The sequence below is a fragment of the Triturus cristatus genome, chromosome 4_1 (genome assembly GCF_964204655.1).
Source record: "Triturus cristatus chromosome 4_1, aTriCri1.1, whole genome shotgun sequence".
Lineage (NCBI taxonomy): Eukaryota > Metazoa > Chordata > Amphibia > Caudata > Salamandridae > Triturus > Triturus cristatus.
Window position 1 is genome coordinate 515,934,902 of NC_140585.1, and position 25,543 is coordinate 515,960,444.

Consider the following 25,543-nt stretch of genomic DNA (forward strand, 5'->3'; position numbering starts at 1 on the left):
GCCCAATATTTTAGAGTCGGTAGACTATTTTTGTCATCACATGTATCGGAGTCTATCCCATTGACAGACATCTGCAATACGGTACAGATAACGAGAAAAGCCAGTCAATACTTATTTGGAAAAATGACAGTGTGTAGTGTACCTCATTCGTCAAAATGTACACAGAAGTCTACTTGCTGAGCATACAACGTGGCCCCACTTGTGTCTGAAAAATGGCTACGTGTAACGTTAGTTGTTCGAGCTGCAGCCGGAATCAAGAATTTTCTTTTGATGCTCTTAATGCCTTCCTTCGCAGAGCACGCCAAGTCATGTTATACCTGCGCATTCTTTTTTTATTTAATAGGGCCGAGATCCTGGCTGGGATGCACGCCAACGCTGTCTGTCATCAGTGAGTTTCCCATGGCTCGGTTCACGCAGGGGTTGACGCACTAGTGTATGCAAGACCTGATATACACCTGGCCGGAGAGGGGCGGGGCATCAGCGGATTGTAGAAGGGGAGGAGTGCAGACAGGTGTGTAAGTGGAGTGAGGAGAGTGACGGCGGCGCGGGGAGGTCAGTCAGTAAGTGGCTCATATCTTGTTGATATCGTGGTTCCCCGTTGAGCAGAATCTCCCAAAGGAAGGATTTTTATCTGCCGACCGCTGCGTGTCTGTCTCTGATCACATTAACACGACTCTCGTGACCCAGTACACGTCTGTTTTGTTGTTGATTATGTGCGGCTGCACGAAGCACCCTGGAGATACACTATCCGCCAACCGCTGCCTTCTCCTCCCGTCAATAATGTAGCTCTAAATGAATTACTTTTGGTATTTCGCACAGTTCAGCGTTACATCTTATAGTCGAAGTAAAATTGAAAGTTGCGTCCTGTGCCCTAACTATCCGTTATAAAATATTGCTTTCCGTTGCATGCTTGTTGCACGTGGCTGATTTATGTTTTGTTTCGCGGTTCGAGAACCCGACTTCACATCTCCAGAGTTCGCAAGTGTCCCAGCTTAGAAGGTGAGCAGCTCTGGAGGCCCAGGGAATTGTTGTAATCCGTATTTTATAGTGGGATCTACAAATCCCAGACTGCAAAGAAAAAAAAAACTAGAGTGGATGAGCTACTAATGCATGGACCTGGGTAAAATGATTTATCTGCATCTCTTCATTCATGCCCACGGCGCCCAATACCGCGTTAAAAGGTACCAGCCCTCGACTCTGTGCGCCCAGTACCCACCTATGCAACCCCTGGCCCTTGCTTCCAGCCCCGTTTTCTCGTTTGTTCCTCTTAACCATCTCTGCGACCTCTGCTACTACAATCCCACCCCCCTAGTCTCTGCTACAGCCTGCCTACTATTCTCGGGTCCCAGCTAATTTGAGGTTCTGGAAGGGGCAGGACCTGTTGTTAGTGGATTCGTTTTAAAAGCTTCTGTATCTACCCCCTTTGTTGCATTCATATGATTTCTTTCTTTGCTTTCAATTATTCAGAAACCACGTAGACCGCTCTAAAACCCATTCGAAGTGATTTCGTCTTTTATTTGTTGTTTTGGGTTTATATTTTGCACGGGGAAAATACGGCATTATTGACTTACGTTTATTTGTGTACATGTCGTGAAATTAACATACAGTCCTAGCCAGTAAAAAAATACCCGGCTGAATGTCAACCAAGTCTCCGCTTCTATTCCTGTCTCTGATAACATTTGCGTGAGGAATTACTATTTGTCCTACGACAGAAACCATAAAGTGCTGGCACTTCCTATTTCATCATCCCATCCCCAAAATCCTCGGTGAGCCGGCGGTAGTGGAGGGTCGGTGGTAGCCGGGGTGTTGGTGAAGGTGTGGGAGCCGCAAGCAGGAGGAGGAATATGAGCGGAGAAGAAGGATGGGTCCAGAGTGGGGCACCATGTCCCCCCGAAAAACCTATCATAGTGCAAACACATTTTACTGATGAACTGCTTATTCAGAATGATAAACTCTTCTGGGATGCATTTTAATCTTCCACTTCATGATTTTATTCATGGACTAGTGTACATTGACTCTGTAATCTGTCACCTCCACCAACAATTTTGTAACTCAATTCGTATGTATTTACCAGGAGTCTCCAACCTTTTTTAGTAAAAAAAAAAAAGCTACTTATGTTCAATGACAATAATTCCAAGATACCATTATTAGTGTTGTACACAACAAACAAGATTTCATTAGTGACCACCCCATGCAAGATTAGCTGGCGTGAGCATCGCCGTGCTGGATGGCCAACAGTAATGTAAAAAGGCTTTGTCAATTTGCAATGCCTCTACAAGGGTAAGACCTACCCGCCTCAGCCGCAATGCCTCTGACACCAAGGTAATATTATAGTAATGTCTCCCATGGCAGCAAGAGTGGAACAGGTAAAATAGGATTAAAAAATAGTGGTTGTTTTATGGGTAAATTGGGCCAGTTCTGTGGTTGAAATTGGTGATGACAAAACCATCACCAGAAAGGTCTAAGACATGAATCAAGCTACAGGATCCTAAGAATATTGAAGTGATTGTCTCCCTCCAAAAGTGTGGGGCCGTTACCCTAAAATCGTTACACACCATGCACACCTTTTTGTATAGGATTGTCTTGTGCATTATTCATCTACATATGTGAATACGAGTGATTGTGAATAATATGAACAGCTCAGCAGATAACATTCAAATTAGGAACACCTACATATACCCCAATCATTTAATTAGACATCTATTGTTGATTAGCCTAACTCATACCTGAGTTATAACAAGCTGTTTTACAGTGTATTTGTAGAAGTTTATATGTATATATGTGCTAAGTATCCCACATTCCTCATTCTGCCTTCACACCTGAAGTCTGAATTCCATATTTCTACAATCCTTCAGGAACAATCGGTGTGTCCCACCCTGTCCTAAAATGCAGTATGTTACTTATCTTATGCACGGTGCCATATGCAGCAAGGAGGGGGTCTTCTCGCACTCAGCTCCTGTTTTCTACACAGGGCAGTGAGCAATTCTCTTCAAACAATAGAAATTACACAGAAGCTTACTGCTACCATATCTCCTCTCCTTCCTTCAAAAGGGATCTCCGAAAGTCCTCTCGTCATAGCCACCTTTCAGCTAATTAATCAAAAGCTTCAGAGAATGGCCATTTTCCTGTCTTCCACTCGTTAACATGAGCCACAGAAAACATAACAAGCACATATTTTTATTAGTTGCACAATTTAAACCGCACTTGGAAATAAGTAGACTTGTTCTCTAGGCCTTAATACTTCATTACACAGACAAGTGCGTTCAGTGGCCCTGTTAATATGTAACAAGGCCCGTTTTTTAAATGTCATTTTATGAATACACATGGTAAGCTGTAGCGTCCTCCTCAGCCCAGGTACTTGCTAAGGACTACACCACACACGGAGCTTAGTATAACATGTCTTTATTCTTCTGCGTATTACCACAAACCACACATTCTAAACCTGCATTTACTTCACTACCCTCCAATGCTTAGGTCACAGTTCCACAAAGTCCATCAGGAGCCACAAGGGTTGCGTCATTCAAAATATAGCTCTTCAATAATACTTTGTGGTGCTTTGATCATGCATCCCAACTGTCTTCGGAAACTAGCGACAGACAGTAGAAGTATCCATAACCAGCGTTGGTGATGTAGAAACTGCAGAAGTCAGGGATTCCTCACTTGTCCTTTCAGACCCAGTCTCTACATTGACATCAGTGCCTGACTAGTGATGGGCCACGTGTTGGAAATGTTAGTAATCTCCCGTAATGAACTTCCCAGGATGTTGAGCTGTCACCATGTGTCCTTTGCTGGTCACAACATGAAATGATTCAGCATCGAAAGGAGAATCAGACTTTCATTGTCTATGCCGATCAAGAAGGACTCGATCTCTAATGAATGCAACATCTTTTGCATGTCTACACTTGTCTGCATAGTCTTTCATTTTCCTCTTACAATCAAAGGATTTCATGCAGGTCTCTTCCTCGGTATTTTTTTCTTCTGTTGGCCCATTGAGGTAACTTGGTCGTCATTGCTCTCTTGAACTTCAAGGTTTCAGGGCTTTCTCTTGTAGTTGAGTGACAGGTCGAATGGTAAGCTCGAAGAGTTGAAGTTGAGAGGTCGAGCTTTTCTAGTACAGCACGCTGGACAGCTTTCTCAAGAGTACTCCTGAAACGTTCAACAAGGCCATTAACCTGTGGCCAAAGAGGTGTGCCCCTCTGATTGTTCACATTAAGATGACTGAGAAAGTCTCTGAATTCTCGAATGTAGAAATGTGGGACATTGTCAGACTTTAAGATAGCAGGAACACCAGAGTGTCACAAAGATGCTGTCTAATCGATCAGCCTCACGTTCTTGAGTGATAGATAGATCTTCTATGAATGGAAAATGGGAGTATTCATAAATGATTGCCATCAGGCGATGTTCGTTGTCAAGAGGACTGAAGAAGTCAACTGCAATTTTTTAACATGCATGTGTAGGCAACTCTCACATGTTTAAGGGGTGTGGGGTGGATTTCCATGACGGGCAGCTGCAGAGATGACAGGCCTTTAATTCTCTCAACTCTCATGTAGAGATGTGGAAACCAGACTCTGTTTTTGAGAGCTTGTTTGGTTGCAACAATTCCATGATGTTCTCCATTGACCACTTCAATCATCTGTTGTTGCAAACTCTCCTGAATTACAGTTCTCGAACCTGTTAGAAAAATACTTTGCCGAGTAACAGACAGTTCATCTTGGACATTTTAAAACGTCCGGTCACTGGTAAGAGGTCGAGGGTGCTGGTACCAAGAGTGATATGTAATAATGTCATAGAAGAAGCAACACTCTTTCACCACTGATCAGTTGATGTGTTACTCAAAATCTATCCCCCTCCATCATCCCCAGCAGAAGGTATAGATCCCATCCAGCCATTGGATGCCTTCACTTTGACTGACTGTTTTTTCCTTCCACATGTATTTATTTATTTTTATTTATTTAACTTATATAGCGCGTTATAACCACCGGGGTCTCTAAGCGCTGTTTGTCCAGATTACGTAGTGAGGTATGGCATTCACTTGATCCCAGCAGTGCGCCTAGGGTCTGCTCCATGCTTGCTTAAAAAGTACAGTTTTTAACTTTTTCCTGAAGGATAGCAAACTGCATTCCTTCCTAAGTTCTGGGGCATGTACACACATGCACCTAAAATAATCCCCCCAAAAACAGAAAATATGTGTCTGTGTGTGTGTGTATGTATGTGTGTGTGTGTGTGTATATATATATATATTCACTGAAAAAACCATAGGTTTCACACATGTTATAGTTAGTGGAAATTTTACTGATAAAAAACCAATGAAATTGCCCCGTTATAGTTAGCGCAGGCAACTATAACTCACGCGACCACAATCCTCTGCTGATGCTAATACTGTATTTAGACACTTATTTGCCCATGTCTTCTTCCATACATTTTTAGCTATACATATATTACAAATATTTTTTTTTCATAAAGACACATATGTCATCAGCAGAGGATTGCGGTCGCGTGAGTTATAGTTGCCTGCGCTAACTATAACGGGGCAATTTCATTGGTTTTTTATCAGTAAAATTTCCACTAACTATAACATGTGTGAAACCTATGGTTTTTTCAGTGAATTTGCAAGGTTTTTTAAATGCTAATTCCTAACTATAACGTGTGTGAAACCTATGGTTTTTTCAGTGAATTAGTACGGTTTTTTAAATGCTAAGTTTTTTTCCCTTATAATAAGCCCTGTACATTTGGTGGCCTACGGCCACCAAAAGCACAGGGGGTGGGGTAAGTGTGGATAGTGTTTTTTTCCATTGTAATAAGCCCAGCACATTTGGTGGCCTTCGGCCACCAAAAGCACAGGGGGTGGGGTAAGTGTGGATAGTGTTTTTTTTATTTTTATTTTTTTACCGTACGCTTACCGTAAGCGTACGGTAAGCGTACCCCGCGAAATTGCCGAAAAAAAAAATAAAACCGTTTTTGCACTTGGGGGATGTTTGGGGACTCCCTCCACATGACTATGTGGGAGGGAGTTGTCAAAACAGCCCCTTTACATGTTTTTGGGCTTCCGATTTTAAAAATCTCTCTCAGTGCGAGAGACAAAATGGCGGCCGCCGCTTCCTGGTTTCGGCCGATTCGAATGTTTACTAAGATCTAAGAGCCAATCAGAATCGCGCTCGCGCACGCCACCGTACGCTTACCGTAAGCGTACGGTAAGCGTACCGTAAGCTGGCTCAGATATATATATATTGATTTAAAGGCTATTTTCTCAGAATCTACTGAACAGATTTACACCAAACCTACAAAAGGCACTTCCTTGACCTAGGGACTACCTCTCTGCCAAATTTTGAGTAATTCTGTTCAGCCATTCGGGCTGTAGCTCGTTCTAAAGGTCCTATGGAAAAATGCATGGGAAAAACGCGTTTTGGGACCCCCCTTTTATCTCAGCCCCCGCTTGACGAATCCCCCCGAGACTTTCAGGGTAGGAGCGGAGCGTAGCGCCCCACCTATTTTGAGAAATTCGCGAGGATTCGTCGACCGGCGCCAAAGTTATTCAAAATAGAATGTTGAGGTTTTCCTATGGAAACGTGGTCCTAACTATAACTACCTACTGGCTATCGCCAGTAGGTAATATATATATATATATATATATATATATATATACATATATACATCTCCATCCACTTAAAAGTCCCACCTCCGAATTCTGGCCATACAAGATGAAGTGCACTCAGCGGAGCTTGTTTTCAATAGTAATTTATTGCCATCTCAACAAACACTCTGGGCAGACTTGTATCGGCACATTCGCCTTTCTCAATGTCCATCGAGGTGGCAATTAACTATGGAAAATGAGCTCTGCTGATGGCGCTTCATCTCGTGTGGCCAGAATTGGGCCACAGACTTGGCACTTGTATGTTACTCCCCCTCACGTGGAGTGGCATGTGTGGTGTGGCAGCTGGTAAAAGCACAGAAGAATGAGTATGTATATATATATCATAATCTCCCAGTTGAAGGCTTCAGACAAAATGCATAGGTCTGTTTTTCTGGCCACAGTTCACTTTGCAACAGAAAAAAATATAATAAATTAATAAAGATTGCAGCTGAAATCTTCATACCTCCACGTGTGCAGGTTTCCTGTGTTGCCCATAACTGATCGGTTAGATGATTGCATGGGCAGTATCTGGAAATGAGTATTGTGTGTAATATGTAAATATATCTATACATCTCTCTTTCACCAAATATGATCTGTATCTGTTGGTTTTCATTTTGCTTCTTCTTACCACAGTCCATAGCATAAGGCAGTGGTCATTTTACTGGAACGTAAATATGGTGCCACTCAGAAAAACAGTTCACCAACAATACGGTAGAAGGCAGTTGACTTAACCAATGATTGCTAATACTTATATAGTTGTCTTTACAAGTGTTTCCTTATTAAGTGTTTCCTTATTAATCACAACACTTACTGAAAGTTACAATATTGATTTATCATACACCAGCATTGGCAACTTTACTTATCCCATTTAAATTGAATGACATTTATTAGAGTAGCAAAAGTGGAGCTGTACATTTTATTTACACCCCCTCAACTTGTCAAGGACATTTGAAGCAGTTGCAGCTTAGTCAAGAGGGACATTTAATAACAAGGTGAGTTATTGCAGCTTTGTGACAGGCTCGTGAAGCAGTTGCTTCTGACTTGAGAGAAGTACCTAGTAAAGTGCTGAATTCTTGTTAAAGACTTAACACTGTTTCTTCTGACTTGAAAAGGACATCTAATAATTACGGAGCTATTCAGCTATATGAAAGGCCAGACTAATTGGTTTTGCCTGTGCTTGTTTTTTCTTCTTGTGTGGGGCTCCTGCCCTATCACTTACCCCAACTACCCCTTTTTAGCTTTTATATTTGAAACATGTTTCATCTCACACTGAAGTGCAGGTGGGGAGAGCAGGATGCAGGCACCACAACACTAAAGGCTGCATACCAGTGACATCCATTCCTTTTTTTTTTTTCTTTCTTTTTTTGTCTTCATTCACCTCTGACCACAATATCCACTCCCGACGCTTGCACCTGTATACCTCGAACTAGGTATCGAAACTACCCAACTGCGGGTGCACTAGCACACAGGAGAGTACTGTCCCAAACAGGTAAAAGTCACTCTCAAATTTGGTCCGGTAAAACTCTGGCAGCTACTGGTGTGGGCTTTAGGGAACAGGGCTTACAATCCATCACAGCCTGGAGCAAATTAAAAGAGGTTTATTCATAAGGCAAAGAGTGCAACAGGATCAATGGCTCTTTGTCTAGCCATCTCAATAAGAAACTCCACAGGGCCTTCTCTCTTTTAGAAGCGTTCCCCCTTCGGCCTAACTTGGATGTAGTGTTTTGGTGACATCCAGACTTGAAGTAGCTGGATACAGGTGCTGTAATGTAGTGTTTAGTTTCAGACTTTAGGTAGGTTAGTAAGTGTGTAGTAGGACATAGAAAGGGATTTTAACATTTGTGTCATAATTTGCTCTTTTTGGCAATTAAACATAGATTCCCACTCTCTTTAGAATTTAACTGGAGTATTTCTTGCTTGGCCTTTGACATTGTAGTCCTTTTGCTTATACATGCAAAGTTAGTAATTGAGTATGCGTTCTTTTTCTTAGATACAAGCTGCTGAAACAAAATGACTTCAGAAAGTGGTCCAGGTAGTGCTGGCAAACGTCACAACCCAGTGGACAGCATTTGCAGGAAGATCAAGACCATACAGATGAGGAACCAAGAATGTAATCCTATTTTACAGATTCCAAAATTCCAGTCGCGGAATTTTGACAGCCCCCAGAATAATGACAAAAAGAACCTCGAGGTGGTTTTGAAGAACCGGACAGTAAAAAGCTGTGACAGGGATTCTATAAGTTTCTCAAGTCCTTGTAGTGACAGTGTTTACTCTCATACAAGGACTTTTTCACCATGCTTCATGCCAGCTGCAGACTATAATGCTACGTATTCAATTATAGTGACAACGAAAGAAAAATCTTTGACGCCCTGGTTGCCGCGTCGATCCCAAAGCTGCTCAACACCACTGGTCAAAACTGCGGGGATGAGTTATGGTTTACAGTCCTGTTCTACACCGAGCCTAGACTTGATGAGCTGCATTGACGAAGACCAGAGCGCCCCAAAAACTCCAAGCTGCTCTTTGACTGCTGCAAAATCCGAATACGTTTCCTTCCGGTCTGCTCTGGTCCAGTCTCCTGTGGTGAAGAGATTATCATTAAATGAAGGAGGTAAGGCCGTCTTGCGTTTATTTTTAAAAGAACATTTTGTGGAGCGTTGTTCTCAGAAGGTCAGATATTGTGGTTGTAAGCGCTACCTACAATCTATCCAGAGTACCCAATGAAAGCATCTTTAACTATCACAGTAGCATCGGGACGATCAGTGTTAATCACTCCCATTTCATTCAGCCTGCCTTACAGAACACGGAGCCATTTGTAGCGACAAAGTGTCTACTCCACTAGACCCACTCCTGTTCACTTTGCCGCATTGGGAAAGGAATGCATGAGCAACTGGAGCAGATCTTCGGGCTCTGCAGTTGCTTGTCTGTTTACCCTTGAGCTTCAGAAGCGATTCAACTGCGCAAGCAATCCTTTCCAAGGTGGAACTACGCATGGGAAGATTGAAGCCCCATTCAAGGTGGCTCTCTGAATCTCTGAACGTAGTTCTATTCAAGTAACATCGTAGATGGGAGCTACTGTGCATGTTCCTGAGTCAGAATGCATGAAAACTCAGCCAAAGCAGATACAAAAGACCCGGAAGAGGTCAACCTGGAGAAAACGTATAATGGGATAGCAGAAGCCCCCTAACACAGTGGGCTATGGAGATGTGATATCTCGCTACCCGTCCTTCTCCCCCATAGCCTGCCCCCTGTGCCTTGCTACCTCCATTGCCTTTCCAACCTTCTGCCTCAAACTCATTATTTCTTCCTGCAACCCACCCTCGTCTTTATCCCTCCTCTTCTTCTGTAAGTGGGCTTCAATAGGGGACGGAGTATTGTGTGCTAAATATTTATTAACTAAAAGGTTACCACTACTACTATGATCAGGGGTGTGGAATGCAGAAAGGTAACTAACACCAACACTGTTGCACAGCCAACACGTCTGGCGAGGCTGTTGTGTCTGTAAATCTAAATCCTGACTGCCAGTTGCTAAGAATGTTATTGGACTTCAGATAAGCCTGTGATTGGGCAGTGCACGTCTTCACTGGTATTGAGGCCGAAATTGTACATTCAAAAAAGGCTGATTATTGCAACCTAGGATGATCTCAGAAAATGTCATTTTAAAGAGTAAGTTGCCCAAACCTCCTCCAGCTCGCCTGGAATGGTACCCTATATTAAAGAAAAATGAATGATGTGGGTAATGAGATTGAGCTTCTTAGCACATTGGGTAACCTATATGGATGTAAGGGTTTGTCCATCTACAAACTGTAGAGGTTGATATGGCATCGAGCTATGAGAATACAGTTGAAAAGAAAAAGTGCTCTAGAATTGCCACTTTAGCCTTTTAGGTCCTGGTAGGGTTTCGAATATTGCATTTAAAGGGTGGCCTTTCATTACACCAATATTTCGAGGAACTTATTTTAGTGCTTTAGAAATTTCTAGGACACTAGAAGGTTAATTATTGGAACTTTGTGCAGGCTAAATGCTTTGATTAGAAAATCATTTTAGCTTACCACACACACTTTGGATTTAGCCACACATTGATTTAATCTCCTCTAGATTGTCTTCTGTGGGGTTCTGTAGAATTAAATGGACTCTTCTGAGAAGCATTGTTAATGAGCTTAGATATAAAAATTATCAGAGGCTTTAGTTATTATAAAGTGGAACTACGTCCCAGGAGCCACCTGAAACGACACATTTGAGAAAGCGATGCTAACAACTGAACTGGTGAGCTCAGAGCCTTATAATGTACTTCACAGTTGTGAGTGTGGCATGCACTCATGGGTAAACACTCTCTATATGTTCAATGAGGTGCTGGAAATCTAATTTTATGCAAATTGTAAACCCGTAGTTGGAAGTTAATGTTCAGTTGATTGATCCATTCAACATACACTGTTGATTTTCCAGAACTCTATTTGCCAACACCCAGTTCTGGATGTGCCAATGCTAACGGGCACGTTTAGGTGTAAATTGTAAGGAATTAAGATGGTGGGTCCTACATCTAATTTGAATCCTTGCTTTCAGGACTGATTTACAGAGTTGGCAAAGCCAGTGTGCCAGCTTGGTGCAGGGATATTCGAACCGGTATCAGATGAGTACTGCCTGCTGGCGAAATTGCTTCTTGAAATCTGGATGCTGTTTAGCTGAGAAGGTCCTGGTATCATGGGGATGAAACATAACCTGCACAAAGAGGGCTGGGGTTTGAAAGAATGAGCTGTGAAGCGCGTATGATTTGGGCTTTGGTAAAGCACTGTCACAGATTTAGAATGTTCCAACTTGCAACATCCTCAAAGGCAGTGAGTCTTTCTATATGGACTGGATCAGATTAAAACTGTCCGGCCCCTCCCTGGATACAAAGGGGTTGGTGTGGTGTTGCTGAAATCAGTCTTGTGGGAACCCTCTCCAAACCACATCAATAAACGTTAGTTTCTCTGCAGGAGGTTGTCTTCAGAGAGGCAAGGAACATCCAGGTAAAATACCCTGTCTGTTCTTCTTTCTCCTGCTGGACTGGTCCTCCTCCATTTTCCAGGCCCCAGTGGAGGGCTGCATGCATGTAGCATCTGCTGGATGCACTCGTGCCCCTGCTCAGCGGTCCTCACTGTCCCAACTCTACAATCACGTCTTTGTTTGTCTTCCACACTGGGGCGCTGGTGCTTTTGGAGGTGGTTGTCCTGTGGAGTGGCGAGAGCAGCGTCTGGTGTGGCTCAGCAAGGAGTTGAATTGAGGCAAGGTGACTTGCAATCACCTGGAGAGGAGCACCGCAGTTCCAAATGGGGCTGGAATGGGACTATCTGCCATCCGCCCTCAAGATCTAATCTGACTTGACCCAAAACAGCCTCCCAGGCTCCGAGGCTGGGGCAGTGAAGGGCAGATGGCCCCCAGGGACCAATACTAAGGAACTAGTCTGACCCCCCTCGGGACAGCTACAGCACAGTGACCGGATGCTGCAAAGATGCGGATGCCTGTCTGCGACACGGAGGAGCCAGGACCTTTGCTTGGAGACTCATTTGAGGTCTCATTTCATTTGTCACTGCCTCATTTAGCGAAGGGCCTCCCGCCCCCTGGTGCCCATAATCCTGTCGCCTGTCATCTTCCCAGGGTTGCCATACAGGCTCAAGTACAATCTCAAGCACACTGATCCAAAATAATGTAACTGTATTGCACAGTGATATATATTGTATATATTTGCTGACCCCATCTGCACGTTTAATCTCCAAACACCCATCCTATTTCACAGTATAACATCGATTGAGGCCTGGTTGGATGAGAAAGCAACTTTTTGCATGGACTGCAACAGCTCGGGAAACGAGTTGAGCAGAATTGTACCTGAGAGTACAATATTCCAGAAACGAAACTACTATTGCAAGCAATCTATGCAAAATGAAAATACTGAATTCTGCACTCAACCCAGTAATAAGGGTATGATCAACTATTGCTATCCTTGGAGAAACCCGATTTAGGTTCTAGTCGAAGTAACATTTTAGAATACTGTATTTCTACAGTGTGTTGTCCAAGGAAAAACTGGAGGAGGAGGAGGCGAATTTGAATATTCCTAATCTAAACCAAATGCAAATCTGGCAAACTGATCACACATAACCTTACCTGGCTGCATGACACTATCATCTCTCTCTCCTTGCCCTTGCCACTGCCACACCAGTACTGAGCACTAGGGCTGCCAGCACGGTCGCCAGACCTGAAGAAGGCCATGGACCGGATCAGAAGGGAGACCCCCAGCACTCACTTCACTCAGGCTTCTAGGAGGAGACAGGCCAGCCGGAGGCTCAACCCTCAATCTTGGGGAAGGACAGGACAACAACCGGAGCAGCTGTCCGACAGCTTCGCAGGTAGGCCGTGACCGTGGCAACAATGGGTGATCTGGGTTGCTGAGGTGAAATAAGTGGTCTGCCAAGGTCACAGTGGCACGAGGGCAGTCCCATTGAGGCCGCACGGTAGCGGCTCTGCACACATGTTTTTAGGACTGAATGATGGCAGCACGGCCCACCTTAGCAGACTTTCTGGGTGGCTCCACACCCTGCCTCTGGTGTAACTTCTGAACGACTGTGGCGATGACAGCTAATCCGGTTTTCCTCCTAAAACTGCTTTCATGGAGACTCTGCTGCCAGCAAGCTTAGGGCATGAAAATCGCTCTTTCGTTTTCTGCAGTTCCACACAGCATGGGGTGGTAGAATTGGGCTCCTTTCCCCCCTCTCATCACCAGGTTGGCTTTAGTGCACTTCAGACCGAAGACTCCACTACTTCCAGGAAGGCCACCCTCCAGGTGGTGTCCCCTCTCCTCTCGGGAGCTGGCTGTCCTGCAGACACCTGCTCTGTGTGCACGGTAGCCCTTTGAGCGCTCTGTAGCGCATCTCCTTCTTGGTTGAAGAGAACTGGAACAAGTGGCTCAGTACCTCTCAATCAATCAAAGTATGCTTTATTTGAATTTCATTCATAAAAGCAAGAAACAAAATACAATATAAAACAAATACATACAACAATTTTTAAAACAAAATTACATTTCAATCATTGGCAACAAAGTGCAAAGCACACTTCAAGAAAGATTTTTAACTCAGATTATTAATCCTGTATGCGTGTACTGTTCTATTTGTACTGTTCTATTTGTATCAGTAAGGAGAAAAATGTTAAAATACATAAGTTAAAATAATCTAGAAAATGGCACACAGATAAAAAACGAGAATAAAACATGGCAGAGAATAGTCAAATAGCTAGCAGTCTCTGCTGTAATTAAGAGAGTAGTTAAATAACTAGCAATCTCCTTCTGATTGACCACGCCCAACCTAAATACTTTGCGGTGGCTACTGAAACCCATGTCAAAGTGCTGGTGCATATGATGCGCAGAGCCACGGTGCTACTATCTGTCCCAAAATTTTTGCACATTGGGGACAGCCAGATACGCCATGGTACCGCATAGGGTTTACAAGAAAATAAAAAGTGACCAATAGTTTCTTTGGTAATGCCACAAACAGGGCAGGTGGCACAAGATCCACCTTCCCACTTAGCTGTCAAAAATTTAAGAGGGAGTGCACCTGCACGAAGTTGGAAGAGGAGCTTCCTATCACCTGGCCTGGTTCTAGTATCCCAATAAGGTTCTAGACAGGGATACATTTTAGCCTCCAAGAATTCACTAGACATTGAACCAGCACTAGAGCTTCTCCAATGTCGGGAGGAAACCATCTCCCATTAAACGCTCTTTAAAGTACTTTTAGACGGGAAGATTGCTCTCGCAGGGTCTTCCCAGAGTGGGCGCATACCAAGCTCAATAAGGGATATCTTTAGTGATTTCAACCAACCAATTTTGTGGTATACATCAGATCTTATGATGTCTAAAAAAACCCTCGGCATAATGATTAAGTACAGGAGTAGTCCAAAGCCTATGCCAATAAATAATCGGGCGTAATTTAACTAAATCTGTGACTGCTCTTCTACCCAAATCATATTTTAGGGGCAATAGTGGGGTGCTTTTGGGAACACCAGTTATAGCCCTGAGAAATTTATTCTCCGAGGATTGGAGTGCAGCCACCTTTTCAAAGCCCCAAAGCTCGGCGCCGTAAAGCGCAGAGCCAATAGCCTTTGCTTCATAAATCTGCAGGGCGGGTTTAACAGGTTTAGTTAAAGATTTTCTGTGCTCTGTGCAGATAGCTCCAGACAGTTGCCTATGTCTAAGTGTTGCAAGATCAATATGGTGCCGCCAGCTCTTATCTTTAGATATATGTATGCCTAGGTATGTAAAAGTTTTCACTACCTCTAGCGGGCGATTATTCAAAGTAATTTTAGATTTGAAACTTCGATGGGGGTTAAAAATCATAAGTTTAGTTTTGGCTGTGTTAACCTCTAGGCCATACTCACCACAAAATTGATCAAAAATGGACAAGGCATGCTGTAGACCGCTAGGAGTTTTCGATAGGATGAGCGTGTCATCTGCAAACATTAAAATAGGGATTTTAATCCCTGCTAAAAAAGGGGCATCCACTTGTGCTGAAAGCATACGGCCTACTACATCGTTAATATACAGTGTGAAGAGCACGGGAGCCATCGAACAACCCTGATGAACTCCCCTTTCAACAGGAAAGTCCGCAGTTACCGAACCCATCCCCCCCCCCCCCCTGAATTCTAGCATAATTAGATTCGTGGAGTCTCATTATGAGGGATAATAATTCGTTTGGAAGTCCCTGCTTCTTGAGGACCGACCATAGCATAGAACGAGGGACAAGACCGAAAGCAGCCCTTAGATCAACAAAGGCCGCGTACAAACTTCCCTCGCCCAGCACTACGGTCTTCCATTGTAACAGTGTAAATCGGAAGACCTGATCTACCGTAATAGTAGAGCGACGAAAACCTGCCTGAAAGGGTGAAAGAGCATTAAACTCCTCCGCCCAGTCCAGGAGCCTATTGACGATCACGCGTCCCATAACTTTTTGGATAGTATCTATAAGGCTTATTGGCCTATAGTTACCCGGCTGGGACCGATCGCCTTTCTTAAAAATAGGTATAATTACTGCACCCTGCCACGATGTGGGTACCGATGCGCCCAGAGCAATGGCATTCAAAAGGAGATGGATGTACTTACTCCAGCGTTCTTTGTCATTGATAAATAAATCCGCTGGGACTCCATCAAGGCCAGGAGCACGTCCACATGCCACTGAGCCAAGGGCCTTCATAATCTCAGGGATACTAAAAAAAGTTTCCAGGTGTTGTTCTGCTCTGATTTCTAGCCCCGGACTGAAACTATTTGGGTCAGCATACTGCTCTCTGAAGAATGTTACCCATTCTTCCTCGGGCACATTATTATATGGGGTCTCTGGAAAACCAGATTTTCCCCACCTAACAATGTGCCAAAACAACCGAGAGTCCCTTTTGTTACTGGCTACCTTTAGCTCAGACCAATGGTGTTCGTCCCATACTTTCTTAGCCTTGGATATGCTAATTTTGTAATCCCTTCTAGCTGATTGGATTACTGAGGGTTGACCGCCCTTAATGGCATTACCCAAGTTTAGACGTGCTTCTCTACACTGTTTGTTGTACCACTTGACGGGCTTAGGGGCTCTAGCTCCATTCTTTTTTGCCGGTTTAAGAAAGTAATCTTTAATTGTGCAGAAGAGAGTATTATGTATTCCTTCTACCTTGTCTAAGCCAGTATCGAGTGAGCTAGAAAGCTCAATTGCCAGTATTGCTTGATCAACCAGATCAGATATATCAGCAATGACTTGATGATTAGTTGCTATCTTTTCCCACTTTAATCTACGTAAGTCATTGGTCAGAACGATCGGAGGAGGAACCAACTCAGAAGAGCCAACGGGCCGGTTGGTAGGGGGCCACCATTTGTGTGTTGTACACAGGGGATTATGATCACTCCTGATTCTCCCTACAACCTCCATGTCGCATATCGAGGACCACAATCTAAGGCTACATAAAACGTAGTCAATTCGACTATTAAAACGCCCATTATCAAATGTACTGGCCCCATTCCTGTCACTACTAGTCCTTCCATTCAGAGCTCTTAAGCCCTTCTCGTAGCAGAGGGAATTTAGGGCAATGACATCATTGGTCCAGCGCACAACCACATTAAGCTCTAATTTTGGGACTCCCCATTGACAATCCTCTTCCTCCCCAAAAAGATTGTCTTCATTAACTAGTGGCTCAAATGTTCTGTTAAAGTCGCCCGCAATGACAATGTTATTGTTTGAAGAGTGGGTATCAAGAAGACTGCTCAAGGCTGCTAAAGTCTCTGAGCTCCCCCCCCTATTACTTCGAACGTAGATGTTGTAAATATCCAACATACCTAGGTTTTCTAGGTTCAATTTAATTAGTTGGATATCTCGATTTATTAGTTTCTACGACTTTAATAGATAATTTTAAATTCTGACGAACCCATATAGTTAATCCCCCCCCCATTGGTCTTCCCCTAAGTCCTTTTAATGCAGGCACCGAGTAATTCAAATATCCCTGTACAAAGAGTGGTTCACATAGCCAAGTCTCCTGGAATATGCACAAATCAAAACGGTTAACAAAAGATATTCAATCCTCAGAATCCAATTTAGAGGACAAACCAGCAATATTCCAGGAGAATAGATTCCCCATGATGGCCTTAGTACCAGCCAAACTGTCAACCGATGGTAAAATGTCTGGGGCAGGGAAATAGCCGTTGGAGGTATCTGTGCTTGCTTGTGATACTGGCTTGCTTAGATCACTAGAAGCTAAAAGTGTGTCAAAAGATGGCTTTCCAGGGACCGAGGGGGAAGCCTTAGGGCTATTAAGTCAGTCCACGTCTTCGAGGTTTGCTAATACCTCATACCGATTGCTAAACGGAATAGGAGGGTTGGATTGATTAAAAAGTGGAGCCCCAATGTTAATATTGGGAACTATCTCATTTCTAGGATAGAAATAGGTTAGTTCCCATGTAGTGATAAAAGACCTTGTGTGATTAGTGTGACAATTAATGATATGACTGACAGCTCTGGGGTCCCTAAAGTTAATTAAAATGGTATCCCCATCTATATTTTTTTGTGTATTTCCCAGCCAGGGTAAACGCCGAACATGTAAGATTTCCCCGTTAATATATGAGGGAAGAGGGCGGTTCTGGGCGAGCCAGTGGATCACCTTGTTTTTTAGCTGAAGATATCCCTCTGTTGCGCCATCTTTTAGAGTAGGAACACCCGCAAGGACTACCACAAGGGGGACAGCTTCTGGTGGCAGGTTAATAAAAGAAGCTCCGCGTAGTTTAGTGATAGGAGCTAACTTATAACCTTTCCTGTCGTTCGTTGGGCCTTTTTGTGGCAGAACATCAGCTCCCAAGTGATCACTGGTATTGTTTGCAATAATGGGTTGCATTGGGTTGGGGATTATAGTTCCACCTGCATTAGTGCAGGTTATCTTGCTAGTACTCGGGTGGATTTGAGAATTAGTCTCACTAAGAGGAGCAGTATGGGGTACTTCAACAGGACCTAGACCAACAAGAGGCGCTGTATGTAATTTACTAGAACCCGCAGTTAATTCCATTTTGCTACTCATTAGGAGTTCTACTTTCTCCAGCCTTTTTTCAATTGTTTTTAAACTCTCAACAACGGGTGTCAACAGAGATTTCAGTATCTGGTCTATATTACCCATTAACTCTTTAATATTTATGTCGTTTAAAAAACAAGATGTAGGCTTACCAGGAGAAGATAAATTAACTGTACAATATGTAAGGTCTTTGTCAATGGGTGCCACACCAGAATTGCGGCTACGTTTTGTTTTTCTATTCCTTGACAAATCCGAATCTATCTTTCTCCGTTTGTTAGGCAATGGGCCCGTGAATTTGAATTGCCTAGATGGATTAGCCTTGTGGGGTGGGGACTTACTAGCTTGTAATAATGACCCATTAGAAACAACTGGCTCGGCAGTTTGGCTAAGGAGTGTAGTTAAAACAATTGGGGATGAATCAATCAATGTCTCAATGTAACTTACATTTTGAGACAGTACGATAGAATCATTATTACCAGAGGGGAGTGGAGTACCTCTCATATTTATGCAGGTTGGGACATAGGATTTAAGTAGAGAGATTATCCTCAAAGCAGGGCAATCTCCAGCCTGCAGTACCCACAGCAGAGGCACAAAGGGGCATGAGCTTTCTGTATCCAGCTCATCAACTGCCCCCCTGTCAGTGATCAGGAAAGAGAGAAAAGCCTGATGTCCACTAAGGAACCGTTTGCACCCTGAACAATAGCAACTTCAGTCCCGCATTCTCCTCCACCTGTTTCCAAATTGCAGTGATACAGGAATACTAATCAGCAGCAAAAATGACCTAATTGAATTTCAACCCAATTTTCAGTGTCTGTCTTCTCCCTTCAACTTCAGGAATGCCAGCAATACACTTTTGTTGTCTGGGAAAACAACTTCACCTCCGTGTGGTGTGCAGGAACAGGCCCGGGGTTTCCAGAAGGGGACACACAGGCCTTCATTACTCTGGCTCATTCTTATACACACTGTGTGCACCACAGAGGCCTCGTGCACATAACACACACTTGGGATTTTAGCAGAAGGATCTTGTTCGCGCACAGAAGCAGAAATGTGTCAGCTCATCTGTAGGCCTTCACTTCAGTGATGCACACAAACGGGTCTGTTCACAACTACTGATGCACAAAACATGAAATGCAGCCGTCACCACTTTATATGCCAAACCAATGACCGGGACAGTTGTCCACTCTCAGGCAAATGAAGGCACACCTGGCGCACCCCTTCAGATCACACAGGCCTTCATTCATGTCAAAGGACAAGCCTTGGCATTTGCTTACACCATGAATTAGCATGAGGCTGGAGCACAAATCCAAAAAGCAGAATATCAGATATTTGCAGTGGGTCACTCTGGGGAGGGGATCGGGACTGTACAGCATGTAGGGGATATTTCTGAGCCCGTAAGCAATCCCAAGTGATGATGAGTAGCCATGTATACAAGAGCTTGATGAAGAGCAGGCTTGTATCCGGGCTTGAGAAGCCCGAAAGAAAACACGAAGCGAAAAGGGTAGCAGGAGTTTTTGGGAACTGAGATCATAGGCCCGCCAGGGTTAAATTGCGGATGCTGGAGCAAAAGAATAGTAAAAACATTTTAGATCAGTGCATAAGAGCGACTGTAAAGAAGCCAGCAAATGTTTTTGCAAGTAGAGGCCAACATCTTGAGTTTAGGCAAAGGGAAGCAGAGTTCACCAATGAGGAAGTTTTTGCTGCATTCCAATATTAAAAAAAAGCCCCCGACCTGAAAGACTGCCTGTTGGCATCCGTCGCACAGGGTCCCACCTATGGGCACCAGTCCTAAGTAAGGTTTCAACATAATCTACAATAGCGGCAATGTTCCTCGCACAAGGAGGTCACAAATAGTAGTCCCAATATACAAGAAAGGCTGGCTATCGAATCCTGGCTACTGCCCATTCTTGTTACTAAATTGATTAGGTGCAAATTTACAGAAAACTCCTCTTGAGCAGAATACCAGATTGAGCTGTCAGTAAAAACCACTGTGTGGAATTCAAGAAAGGTCTGAGCATGATCAAATAGACAATGAGTCAGATGGAGCATAGTGCTAAAATACATAGCATTTCCGACCAGTATATTTATACTTTCTCCTATTACAAGTCAATGGAGCTTAATCACGTGACAAACGTGTTACACCTATTGAAAGCATACTAATGAGCAGGTGGCATGATAGTTTAAATGAATTGCTGGACGTTCTTGAGGAGAAGATATCATTTATTCATACATACAGTATGAGACTCATTCTTCTGAAATCCCGCTTGCACTACTAGGAAATGTGCAAAAGTGAGCCCTCTGGTTTCCAGGCCTACTTGATCCGGAAAATTAGCAAGCATATTCAATGTCGCATTTGAACTATTATAAATGACATCCGTATTTGATTTATAAAATATTGGTGCCTTACATTTGCAAATATTAACCCTATTGCACAAGATTTATAAGAACAAGATACAAACCGGATTTCAGTTTTCACATCTCCGGAGTTTTTTTACGACTTTGAGACCTTTCCTTACATATAACAAACTAGTCTTGGAGACACTACCTGACCAACATACTGACTGCAAGAGTATTTTGACCTGGAGAGAAGGCTATGCCTGATAATTAATAGTAATATTTCAGATAATAATTTCCAAAGTGCTTTTTAAAGCGTAGTGCGCCGTTTTAAATACTTATTCCAGAAGTACATTCAAACAAAAAAAACAGTGACGTGTTTCGCCTGTATGGAAACATCATGGGAAGGGATTTATTCGGAAGGCAATAGTCTGGGATAATGGTAGACTATGTAACTATTAAATTGATGGATGTTATTTTTACCCCAAGACGAGGCCATTTTTACCTCAATTGTGATCATGATCAGGGCAAACCGATTGACTGGATGTAATAGATTGGACAATATGCTAATTCGCTTACTGATTTAGTGCAATATCACAGTTTGTTGTTACTTATTCGTTTAGAATTGTATTTTGGTTTTTCTAATCTCCCCTTTTTCATTTTTACCACTTTCTCTTCTGTTTTTTTCTACCGTTGTCCCTCACTATTGCCGTCCAAATAAATCCCTTCCCTTGATGTTTCCATTGCCTTCGTCTGTCCCCACTCACCTTTCCCATTCACATTATAACAAATCAGTGGTCTTTGTTTCACTTAACCCTATGTTATCACTGTAAAAGTTGTAGTGGAGACGGGGTTTTATATGCACAAATTGCTATGTTAGCATAAGCTTTTCATAAGCTAAACGCCATCTTGCCACTTTGCTGCTTTTACACACAACACTACAGGTATTTATTACAAGTAAAACTGCTTGCTTGCTTTTTCTTCACATGAGAACGGTCTGTTGTTCACATCTCTAGACGTACACCGCAACCTTAGTCTGAACACTGTGTGCAGAAGCCGTCTAGGTCAAATAACAATGTATGCTGTTGAATTCAGGTTGATCGCCCATGCTCTAGACACAAGATGCACACAGATGCAAATATCTGAAACTCTGGTGCCTTTAATATTGCATTTGCATGCATGAGTCAGACACTTGGAGAAAACCTTTCCAGACAGAGAGAGCAGAGCTGATCCTGTGCTGTGATTCACCTAAGCTGATCTCTGAGGTATGGGGTTCCCCATTCAAACCTAGAGACCTTCTATTCGTTTATAAAACTAGTTTACTAGCCAAGGGAGGGTGGTTCACAAAGTATTATAGGACTTGTTTTCCACTATCATTTTTAATATGATTTCTCCCTTCATTTTCTATGGTATTGTAACAATGCCGATGGTTTTATTTTTAATCATTTGCCTGCTTATATTAGCCAAAGTACTACGCCTTAGAGCACGTAGTTAAAAACAAACATTTTAAACTTTTCCGTGTCTGACTACTCCTGTTGTGGACTGATATGAGAATAATAACGAAAATGTGTTTCTGATTCCCACCATTCCTGAGAGTGCTCGAAGTTGCTTGTTCTTGGTTGTCTAATCATTGGTAGCTTCAAGATGATACGGAGAACGAATGAGACACTGATGCTAGTCGGATTGGGGTTCTGGGTACTGAGGTGAGTTTTTTGGTACACCACAATTCACTGTGGTTTTGGTTTCTTGTGCATAGTTCTATGCATGAGCAGAATCCCCGCAACATGGTACACCCGATGTTTTGGTCTTATGATTGAGATGCCATAGTAGTGCTTATATATGTCCACAACACCCTCACTCTTGTTTCTGGTTGACGGGAGTGAAGGTTTAAACCTACCTAAATAGTAAATATATAGGTTCTCTGAAGCTTGACAATTAAGGTGTCATTTTAAATTCTACCCTTTTTGTGCTATGATTTAAAATAGATTGTTTTTCTTCTCTGTATCCTTATGGCTGAAGTCGCTATTGCAGTGCATAGTCGCGCACCTCTCAGGCGTCATTGGACGCAGTAAGGGGTGCCTGACGATGGGCTATCTATTATCTTTGTAGTGCGTGCCAATGCGTCGTTTCCCTATGAGCTGGTTTACCCTTGGGTTACTTTGCCGGAGGTGAATGCGGATGATAAGACGTTTCACACATACACTCCTACGGCAGTCCCAGCTAATTACACGCCATATAGGACACAGGAAATTCCTATTTCTCCTTGGCAGCATCGTATTTGGTTCAATAGCGCCCTCCCCCCACACCGTTACAATGGTTCGTTTGGGTCCCTTGTCCATTCCAGGGGCCACTTGGCCAGTCTTGACCGGGTTTACACCACATCCATGTTATTTGCAAACCCCGCTGGATGACTTGCGTCAACTCCATATCGCCTTGATTACGGTACATAGGGCTTTAGTGCAATACGTCTCTCGCAATGTCCAGGTGAGGGCACATGGGGTTGCGGCGCAACCAGCGGGCCCCGCCAGGATTACTATTAGTCCCGTCATGGTTAATTCAGTAATTGGCAAGTGCCCCCAGAATAAGGAAGATATGCCTTATTGGCTTGCTGAGAAATTTGACCAGCTGGAAGCAGTGTTTCCAAATTCTACTCCTGAGGAAAACGCAGGATCCTTACCATTAGTTTGCAGAAACACTTGGTCCCTGAGGTTAATGATTGTCAGAACTGGGGTAAAGTGTTTGCAGCAGTCTACTCAAAGTGCTTCGGCACACAGTCTATGACTGTACTGCCCTCTGTGATCAAACTTGTTCAAGATCAACACGGTCCGGAGGCGGCGGTCGAGTTAGGAATGAGGCTTGTCGGTGTGTTAGACGTAGTTGCTGATCTCATCCTTGCTAACGTCAATGGAGATGCGGTTAACTTTCAAGTGTCCAATGAACTGCGCCTCGTCGCCGACGTCAATAAACCCCGGCAGTTACCGAAAATTATTGCGGAGGCTTATAAGACCATTGGCCGCAATAGTTTAGGGGTTAAGCCTTTTGCTAAAACAGCGCAACCGCAAACTCAGATGGTTACGTCTACTAAAGACGGCCGTCCAGCTTTTCCTAAACAAAATTGGAAAACTAAAACAGGGGAAGCAGCAACAGAAACGGGGGTCTCGGCCCGCGTCACCAGTACAAGTGACTACTGAACGCACATATGAATTGCGCGATCGCACTAGAATTAGGTCTCCTGATAGATTTCAGGTTCCTGAACAACGTTCTCCTCATTCTTCACAGGAAACATCGGTCTCACAGTCCGGTGGAGGAGAACGTGGCAAAGGTCGGGGTGCCCAACAAGCACGTGAGCAGCCCCGCCCGGCTGACGGTAAAGGCAAGCAGGAACAGTTTGCATGTCAGCGACCCCCGTTTCAGAAAAAGAAGGTTGCTGCACTAACAGCGAGGTGTGCCACAGATATTGAGAACGCAGCTTCGGAACCTGACATTGGCACTAACGCTGCTGCGCAGCGGAGGTTACAATAGTGCGGCAAGCACTGCATCCATATCTGAAGGCGGCAGCAACTGACATGTTTATTACTGTAGAAACTGCTGACACTAGAGGGGCTCCCCATGATAGACTATGACATAATCCTTTTAATTGAAGGTGACATACAACGTACCGTAAAAGCTATTTTTTGGGAAAATCTGACCTCATATGACATTTTGCTAGCGGAGGCGGACTGGCCCCAGCTTTCGTTTTGGCAGCTCCCAGAGGGGAGGAGGTAATCCTCCCATCTTTCACGCACACTGTGCCGAAGGAGCAAGCTCAGAACTTTGCAGAAGAGTCGGCACAGGTGCTTGCTCCGGCGTTGTACCGTACTCCGGATGGCTGGGATAAATTGTCACCAAGCCATGAGATTCCATTACGGTCTATGCCCCAGCCACAACCCCAATATCCCATGCGCTGCGAAGCTAGATCTCACGTCGCAGAAATCCTTGAACAATTGGAATATCAAGGTGTAATTGAAACGTGTGTCACCCATGAATAATCCTCTTTTCACTGTAACTAAACCTGATGGGTCGTACCGCCTGGTTTTGGATTATCGGCATTTGAACTCTCATTGTCGAACGTGTGCGGTACAGAATACCCACAGTTCTGCCCTCATTGATAGTCTCATGAGAAAAAGGTTTAAGACCACTGTTAGAAATGGGATCTCTGGTTGGCTAAGGCTTGCGCCAAAGCCAGGCAGAGACCACCACTCTAGTCAGGGCGAGGGAGTTGCATGCCAAAGATAACCCCGGCTCACCCCCTTGGTAGCTTGGTACGAGCAGTCAGGCTGATCCCGGAGGCCATATGTAAAGCATTTGCGCATGCACACAGCAACCACATCCCAGGCACACCACAAAAGGAACTCCACACAAGGTTATATCAAAAATAGCCTTTGTATTCTCATAACACATTAGAATAGTAATCACATAATTTACATGGTGCCACCTGGCACTAGGTCATATTTACAAGGGATTATTTACACCGGACAGGGCCAACTGGACCACTGTCAGTACCATCACAAAGTGAACTTAGTAAATCTAGAACTTATCATAAACATAGAACACAACCAGTAACTACTGGTAACCACTGTACTCGGCATCAGCCTGTAACATAAACTACATTATGCACAGTATCACATCAGGTGCGAATTACATTCTGCGCCAACCTCACCAGCATAAACACATTATGCAATCATCTCACAAGTCTAAATGCATTAGACCATAACCTCCTAAGCATAACTCACATTAGGGGCATAAACCACACAGTGAAACATAATCTCACTAGCATAAACAAGAATATGCAAAACAACCTCATAATCATCAAAACCACAGTTAGAGGTATAACACTGGGTGCGTAATCGGACTACATACGTTACATTTCCTAGCACCACATAATCACATTAGGGCATAGTCTCCTAATAAAGACCATAGTAGACATACATCACATTAGAGCCTGGTGCCCTACAAACCTCCCAGTCCCCCTGGCCAACTGGCCAACCA

At 43.7% G+C, this 25,543-nt stretch overlaps 1 protein-coding gene across 7 annotated transcripts in view; it reads left to right on the top strand.

The window, feature by feature from the left end:
• Positions 1–438: 438 nt before the first annotated feature.
• IRAG2 (inositol 1,4,5-triphosphate receptor associated 2) overlaps positions 439–25,543 on the top strand; it is a 1,211,571-nt gene continuing 1,186,466 nt past the window's right edge. For 5 of the 7 annotated variants that reach the window (XM_085652757.1, XM_085652760.1, XM_085652761.1 and 2 more), the window contains exons 1-2: positions 439–560; positions 8,622–9,239. In XM_085652757.1, coding sequence (XP_085508883.1) covers positions 8,642–9,239 — 598 coding nt within the window. In that variant the 5' untranslated portion in view covers positions 439–560; positions 8,622–8,641. Of the gene's footprint in view, positions 561–860; positions 1,000–8,621; positions 9,240–25,543 lie in introns of those variants that run through there. The other 2 variants (XM_085652759.1, XM_085652758.1) reach the window with 2 other exon arrangements.